At 32.3% G+C, this 9,004-nt stretch overlaps 1 protein-coding gene across 1 annotated transcript; it reads right to left on the bottom strand.

The window, feature by feature from the left end:
* Positions 1 to 417: 417 nt before the first annotated feature.
* Positions 418 to 3,647, bottom strand: LOC139852684 (V-type proton ATPase subunit c''1). Its single transcript, XM_071842008.1, has 4 exons — positions 3,409 to 3,647; positions 3,261 to 3,338; positions 908 to 1,078; positions 418 to 824 (listed from the first exon to the last, which is right to left on the bottom strand). Exons 1-4 carry the CDS (start codon positions 3,534 to 3,536, stop codon positions 656 to 658), a joined length of 546 nt encoding a protein of 181 aa, XP_071698109.1. The 5' UTR covers positions 3,537 to 3,647; the 3' UTR covers positions 418 to 655.
* Between the last annotated feature and the right edge of the window lie 5,357 nt (positions 3,648 to 9,004).

The following is a 9,004-nucleotide window of genomic DNA, read 5'->3' on the forward strand; positions in this document are numbered from 1 at the left end:
AACTTAATTGTCCTATTGAGGTGAACATCAATCCAAATTTTCATAAATGTTAAGGGTGTGAACGAACTATATAGTGTCATAGTATAAGGTCTAAACTTGCACTTTTCTCATAAATTCACTAAAAAGTTTAACTGTAAACATTTGATGATATAATGATACTATCATACTAGGCAATAAAATTAAATAGTGACTTGCTAATATAGCTATACACTATGAAATGGCTTGTTAATATAGCTATACACCATGGAATGGCTTACGGTTTGGCAGTATCAATGTAACTCATCAACTTTGAAGTTGTGAGTTTGAATCCTGCCGTGAACTATTTGATGTGTGCGTGTGTTTGTCATTCCAAAAAATATAGTCATACACTTGTGGTATCAAAACATACAGCACAAGTATACCATCTTCAGAGAATGCTTCAACAAAACTCATAACTCATAATGCTTATATCGTAGATACATAGTTATCCATTCGAAACGAAACAACAAAACAGTGTCTTATGGAGACGTCCTCTACATGAATCGAAACATGGGAACGAATCTTTATTGGCTAACATACATCGAGAAAACAGAATCGGCACACATTTATCCTTCTTCCGTTTCTAAAAATACTCCCCTAGATATACACACACAAGAACTGATTTAGCATTCTTCGATTATACTTTTGAAGGCCAGGTAGCTTGAGCTGACATTATGATTCCTACAATCACACCAAACAACCCTAGTGCACTACCGAAGATTTCAATAACAAGAATTTTCACAAACAGTGACGAGTTTTGGGCATCAGATAGGGCGCAACTGCTCCCAATAATCCCCACACATAACCTGTTACAGAAGATATTAAAATTAAACAAACAACATACAGAATATTTGTTAATGAATCAAAGAGAATTGTAACTGGGACCTACCCGCATACAAGATTTGCAAAACCAACAATGATTCCGGAGGCAAATATTGCGTATCCTGCTCTTAGGGACTCGGGTTCATATATTTGTGAAGCTGGAACGCTCTCTAATTTTGTTTGTAAAATAATGGCCACGATAACACCATATATAGCAACGGCTTCACAGAAGATGACACTGAGATCACATACGTGTTCAAGTTAGATCACAACCCTAACGGGAATTTCAATAATAAAAGTTGTGGATATTAGCACACCAAAAGTATGATAACATTTGATAAAAAAAAAATAAAAAAAAAATACCATAACAAATGCATTGACTAGTAAAAGAACATTTATAAACATAAGACTATATAGTCGTCAACTATATAGGATCATTCAGCTTCATGAGTATGTCTCTAGATCCCAGGAGGCTAACTTCTTTATGTTTGTTCAGCATTTTATAATGACTGATTACCTTTTTTAGCCTAACACCAGATATTCTGTAATAAAAGAGCAAGTACGAGTCTATAATGTGAAATAAATAAGTGCAACATGTCTCCTAAGTAAAGTGTCACCAAAGGTAAACATTTAAGGTTTTCCATATTCAGGCTACCCGGCGAAGGGGAGTTTTTGTTTTTTTTTTTTTTTTTTTTTTTTTTTTTTTTTATCGGTTGCAGAACGTCACCTCGATCAATTTGTACATATAGTAATTTGCCACTTTCAACCAATTACAGTATCCGATACACTAATATGTACCTTCAGGATTACTATGTAATAGTTAGCACGCGGCTCTACTTATTCATGTAGACTGATGCAAGTATGCTGGTCACTCAACTTTAAGTTTATCCATTTTAAGTCGGGTATATTAACAGTTGTATCATTAAGCAATTTTGAAGTATATGATTATTTTATTACTTAATATGGCATGAAAACAGTTCACCATACAGAATTCTTTGGTTTTTAGACTCTGATTGTGCAGGCAATTGGATGACTGAATATCACACATTAGGCCAGGGGTGCCAAAGAATGGTTATAGGCAACCGGCAATCTACATGGTCATAAAGGGACTTTAGATGTGTCATGTGTGGTTAGTGATAGTAGAATATATTTTTTCAAATTAGAAAATCAGTGTACTAATATGGGCGGAAGTAGATAAGTTGGATGTGATTCTAATGTTTAAAATGATATACAGTAAATGAAATAGATAGTTCACGTGTTTGAATGTTTGGAATATCCTGATTATCTGTGAAATTAATACATAAATATGCCAGAAATGACACTCTAATGAAGAAGAAAAAAAAAAGGGACACACCTTGTGCAAAGGGAGAATATGACTCGGAGTAGGTTATGAAGAGATAAGTAGTTAACTAGTATCAAACTACCAGACAATCAATTATAGTGCAGCTGAATGAAATTAACTGGTTTAATCAATCATAAAACATAGAACAGAATTCATTTATCAAAGTATTGAAGACTTATTATTGCAACTTCAATACATAATAACCATATAAGCAGTCTCAAAATGCACAATAGTTGACTTGCAATATAACCTCTTGCATCTTGTTTAGATGGTCCATTAATACGGCTGATTATATGAAAATCTGGTATCTTGAATTAGATGATGTTCTGTCATTATTCGATTGATTCCTCTACTGGTGATCGACTAAATCATAATCTACTAATTCATTTCTTATACTACCTAAACATCCATGTGCAGTGTACTAGTCGTAGATCACTCGACATGAACTTTTTTCCCTTGACAAAAAACATCTACTTTTGAAGGCGAGAACATGATGGAGCGGTATGTCTGTATAATATAGTTATCCACCTTATATATTGGATAACACTTGTGACAATTTAATCATGTAATATAATATGAGAAAACCCATTTACTTCATATTCAACTCGCTGCGACACCAACTAAGCTACAACCGTTAATCTAGACGTGTCCTATATTATCCCACGAGATTGCATACAAATCCCACAATATCGCTAAGGGCCATTAACATACACTGAAAAAAATTTCAAATTTAAAGCCATTAAACTAGATGTCTCCTATATTATCTCATCTTCTTGATCTAACTGCCTCTATCACTAATACATATGAATCTAACAATATTAAGCAATCTGAGATCCAATCGAAAACACCAGGATCTAATTTAGTCATATATATCCAGCATCTACCACTTATACATGTTTCATTAGCAGCATTTCGGCACGAAAGAAACCAAATTTGTTCAACAACTCATCAAATTCAATAACAGTTGCAAGATCACGCCCTCACAGTACAATAAAACATTAGAACTCGAGTAAATAAATATACAAAAATTCAAAACCCTAGGGCTATAGTAATAAATTGAATTAAAACCAAAACATACCTAATAAGATTTTTGGATGTAATACGTGGAGCTTTAATTGCCGCACCAATCAAACTACTTCCTGTAATATAAATTCCCCTAAAAACCCCAAAATTAGGTTAAATCGATGTGATTAATAAGAGGCTGAATTAATTTTAAAAAATTATACCAGGCAGCACCAAGGACCGAAACGCCGATAGAGAGGGCGATACCGATGGCGGAGAAGGTGTAAGGTGAGATCTTTACCAAAGCTCTTGCCCATGATCCTGATGCTCCGATTACAATTGCGCCTGACATTTGATCGGTAATTTTGTCTACGAGAGATGGATCGGATATAGAGATTTGAGTTATTAGATTAGAGCACGATAACTTCTCTCGGAATTGGTTTTGTTTAGTATATTGGTGATTGGCGCTTCAGTTTACAGATTTACGTTAATGCCCAACTTTACTTTATTTTTAACGAATTTCTTTACTGTTACAGTAAAAAGAAGGTTAAAAAAAAAAAACATTGATAACCAAGCGCTAAGGATTATAGTTAAGCTTAACATATTTAACATTTCCAAATTAGTTAAATTAATTAATTACATAGTATCAATAGAAGAATATTCATTTGAGACTATGTTTTATCTTGAGTTTGGAGGAATTAATTTCAGCTCTTAAATTGGTGGTCATCAATGGCTGAGATTAAATAGATCAAATATATGTAATTTTGGACGGAGGGGCAAATTCGTCATTTTAGTGCAAATATTTTGTACACACACTCATCTCGTTCATTCCTCACACCAGTTCATACTTTTCTCTCTCACTCTCAACCGCTAGGGTTTTCTTCTATATCGATCATCTATATCGCAATCTTCAATCAACATATTCTGGGATTTCATCAGCAATCAAACGATTCATCACTACTCATCGATCTATAACTAATGGCGAAATCAAACGAATCTCCAATTTCCAAAGCTTCTTCGGCTAAAAAGCAAACTTCTGCTAAAAAATCAACTCCTGCTAAAACTGAAGTTCCGACCAAAGCTATAGGTAATTTTACTACAACGTTCTTCAATTAATCAAGTTTTTGCTCTATTTTCATTGTTTTTTTTTTTTTTTTTACATTTTTAGGGTTTTTATAGAAATTGCTTCGTGTTTGTTTCTACAATAACATGTGATTCGTTTCTGTTTTACTATGTTTTATTCAGCAATCAATTAGTGTTTGTTCTATCATTGTTTACTTAACTTTTTTTACTGTTTTTATAGATATAGTGATAGTGATTCGTGTATGTTTCTCCATTCACATGTGGTTTTGTTTTGTGATTTATCTTATGTGTGTTATTTACCAGTATATTAGTTGCATTGGTTGTTGTTGAAAAGTTCAGTATACAATTTTTTTCATTATAATGTTCTTAGAGTTTTTAATCACAAGTATTTTTACATAAATCAGTTGGCAATCACATTTAGATGTTACCAAATGCTATCACGAGTAATTGTTTTTGTTTTAATGTACCATTTAGGGTTTTTTTGTAATCAGATTGTAATTGTTATTGTTTTAATCACATGTGATTTTTACAAGAAATCATTTGGTAGTCACAATTAAATGCTAACAAATGCCATCACATGTGATTGTTTATTGTTTTAATGTACCACTTAGGGTTTTCTTTAACAAGATTGTAATTTTTTGTGGTTTTCAATCACTTGTGATTATACAGTGACATTACTTCAAAGTCACAATTAGATGTTAACATGCAGTTTTTCATTGTTTTAATCTTTTATAATTTACATGTTTTACAGTTAAAGATAATTTCAAACGCAAGGCTCCGGTTAAGAAAGCTGATTCGAAGGCTAAGACCAAACAAAAAGTTGTTGTTGTGAAGGAATTACCTTCTCTCAGGCTTAGGACCAATCACATGTTATCTATGTTTTTTGCCAATCACATGTGATTCTGCTTTGCCAATCACATGATGTGATTACTTTTTAATTTACTGATTATGTCTTGCCAATCACATGTGATTTATGCTTTTTGCCAAGCACATGTGATTCTGCTTTGTCAATCACATGTGATGCTGCTTTTCCAATCACATGTGATTACATTTTAATTTACTGCATCACATAATATTCTAACGTTTTTGATGTGTTCTAGAGGGTGTGTATGAAACGGCTATCAGTTTTATATTTATTTACTACAGGAAATCACCTAAATTAAACTAAAACACAAAAGGAAAGTATACCTATCGTGTAATAATATAGCTAAGGTAAAGTCCGGGAGGTCGATCCGTGGACACTATTATTGGGTGTCTTACTAGGTCAAATTAGTTAATTAAGTAGTTAAACTAGATTTAGTAATATATAGTAATTATACGTAACTTTGGGGGGATTTACCGTTTAATGACCGGTTTGTCGATTTTATATTTTTAAGCGTAAAGATAAATGACAATAATTAAAGTTCGTAAAATAAATAAATGACGATAAATAAAATAACAATAAATAAAATTGCGATAGAATATGAAATAAAAGGATTATGCTTATTTAAACTTTCGTAATCATGATGTTTGACGTTTGATTTTAATTAATTGTTACCCGGGTTAATTGTCCTTTGTCCTGGTTTATTTGATACCTATCTGGTTTTTGTCCATAATAGTCCATCGGTCATAAATATAAAGTGCGAGTGTCCTCGTCAAATTACCCTTATACCCGAAGTCAAATATTCCCACTAATTAAGGATTTAAACTGTGACGCAGTTATCACTTCTGTCAACAATTACACCAGTTATCACTGTATGTAATTCACCCCTGTTTTGATTAGATATGAATATTAATTTACCCACTTGATCAGTTTGAATAATCAATTACCCAACCCGAATAATTAATTAAATGATTATTATAGATTCCATATGAACGTCACTAAATAGGACAACCATAATCATTATTAATTATTAGGTTAATTAATTTGAAGATAGGTTCGACAGACTCCAATGAGTTGTCACTCAATTAGACAATACCCCCCATCTATTAATAGTCAATAGTCCAATTTTCACAAGTGTCGGTCTTTTGCCCAAACCTTAATTATGGTCCAAAGTTCAATAACCCCGTCCTAATATTTAGTCAAACATCACGATTACTTCGACTTAAATAAGCATAATAATAACTTAGTTACGAGACATTAATTTAAAAAGGAAGAACATAACTTACAATGATTATTTATAGCGTAGCGTTACACGGACAGAGTTTCGATTTAAAACCCGTAAAACATTCTTACAATAACCCAATTATTATTAAACTTAAATTAAAATTATAATTATAAAATATATATATATATATATATATATATATATATATATATATATATATTATATATATATATATCGTATATGATATGAGAAAGGAAAAGAAAAAGGTGTAGTTTCTTCATTACTCCGTGCCTTGCTTTTATAGGCAAATGATTGATACTGTTGTAGGTGGAATGTTAGCTGGCTACCAGTCAAAGTTGAATCAATAATATCTCGTTGCGAATTATTGATTTGAAATTTTCACTTATGACCTTTTAACTATGCTCAATTAACAACTTTTTATTATTTATTATTATTCTTATTATGAATTATTTAAATATTATATTATATTCTTGTGCATAGTTGACTTGTACTTTCAGCTCCGTTGCGTCGAGCGTTGAAAGTTGGTTCATGTCTCTGTTCCGGATTTTCGAACGCCTTTTCGTATAATTTAATATCTTGTACTTTGCGTTTTGCGGCTTGTACTTTTGTAATTTTGAGACGTTTCTCATCAATAAATTGAACCACTTGAATTGTACTTTGTACTTTTTAGCTTTTTGGTCATTTGCGTCTTCAAATCGTCGAATCTGTCTTTTGTCTTCACCTTTTATTATTTAAACGATAATTACTTGAAATTAGAACAATTACAACTAAAAGCTTGTCTTTCTTGAAAGATAATGATATGAAATATATGTTCGTTTTTAGCATTATCAAATATTCCCACACTTGAGCATTGCTTGTCCTCAAGCAATATAGAACTTGAATATAACTTTACCAGAATCACTTCTTTATTCTTCACACTTTGTACATCAGTGATTTCAATACGGCGGTATGAACAATGATAGTAACGATGTGGTTTACAGTCCCACATGACTATGAAAATTTAGATCCTTTAAGAAAATCGGATCTTTATGAAAACATTTGATCTTTTGAAAATTCAATCTAGCTTTTACCCTAGATAAGTTTTCTGATTTGACCCACCATCGGTGTTGCAAAATATATTTGTGGATCAATATTTTGGCTAAAACTTTTACGTTCGTGTAATCCACTGCTATCCCTGTATCGGAAAGTACACATCCAGTTTACTTGTTCCGTATATTACCTTTCGGCAAACTACCGTCCGGTTGTAAAGGAAAGCGTTGAACAAGCAACTGTTAAGGCAATGTCCCGTGACATGCTTTTGATTATGGTCTATATCGTGTCGGATGCAATTACTATCCTTTATAGGAGCAATAGTAAAGATCACCCTATAGTTTTTCGGTCTGGCACAAGGTCCTGTCTTCGACCATGCTATGCAACCACCGTTCTTACGGTTGACACCCGATTTGGTTCAGGTGACCTAATGAATTCCAGGTGAATTCCTAGGATTTTACGTTCAATGGTAATGAACGCATTGAAAATAGGTTTTCAGAAAACAAATCGGTTTGTAATTTGATCAAAATATTTTCTCGGTCAAGTTCGAATTTAGATATCATCGAATTCCATGAGTTTGTAATTCTCAATCTTTAAGGTCAATCTCAAGGATTGAATGATATCAGGCTTAAAAGCTGATTTTTAATCTTTAAGGAGATTATCCTTACTGGGGGTCTGATTCATTAGTCTTATCAAGCTAATTTGCACGGCGCCCTCCCTATTTTACGAGACAGATCCTCTCATGGTTAGGATAAGTCTGACCACTTGGCGACGCTATTTGATGTTGAGGTCCGTGGATTTCCTGCTGATTTTAGAGATGACTTTTCTAGATTTTTCGTCAACCTACAGCTGGTCTGGACGACAACTTCCTTACCTAAATCAAGAAGCGCGTGTCTTTTTTTGAAGACTTTACTTCATTTTAATGATGGAATTGATTCATCATGTAGATCCATCTTTTCTTCCATTTATATTACAATTTACCGGGTAAAATAGTTAATTTAGTCCAAAACAAAAGCACCTGCAATAACTTTACAGAAACATATGATATACAGTTTTTAATTGAATAACTTGGTATATTCTCCCCACACTTGGCTTTTATTTATTTATTTATTTTTTGCCTTTTTATTCTCCTCTATTCCATTTTAAATGAATTCTAACGTTTTGGGTTGTTTCTCCATTTATGTTCTCTCCGAGGTAACAATAATTTCGGCATTAACACCTAGTTTTATCGTTCATAAATATGTATAAACATGATTTTGAATTCATTTAGTTGAAAATTTTTCAAATTTTCACAAAATTTCGCAATTAAACTAAGTGTAAACCCGAGAGAATTTATAACCCTTCCCCACACTTGAGATCATGCAATGCCCTCATTTGCAAGAAATCAGAAAAAATTTAAATTCATGAGGGTGATTAGTGTAGAAAAATGATTAAAAATATCGAGTTTGCAAACATATTGTTGTTATTTCACATTTGATATTTTGCGTCTTGTCGTCAAAATTAGTAGCTTTTACTGAACTTAATGTCAGTCTTTGAAAATGCGTTGTTTTACTATGTTTTGTACATAAGATAAACTACAAACATATAATATATATATATA

The sequence above is a fragment of the Rutidosis leptorrhynchoides genome, chromosome 6 (genome assembly GCF_046630445.1).
Source record: "Rutidosis leptorrhynchoides isolate AG116_Rl617_1_P2 chromosome 6, CSIRO_AGI_Rlap_v1, whole genome shotgun sequence".
In the NCBI taxonomy this organism is placed as follows: Eukaryota; Viridiplantae; Streptophyta; class Magnoliopsida; order Asterales; family Asteraceae; genus Rutidosis; species Rutidosis leptorrhynchoides.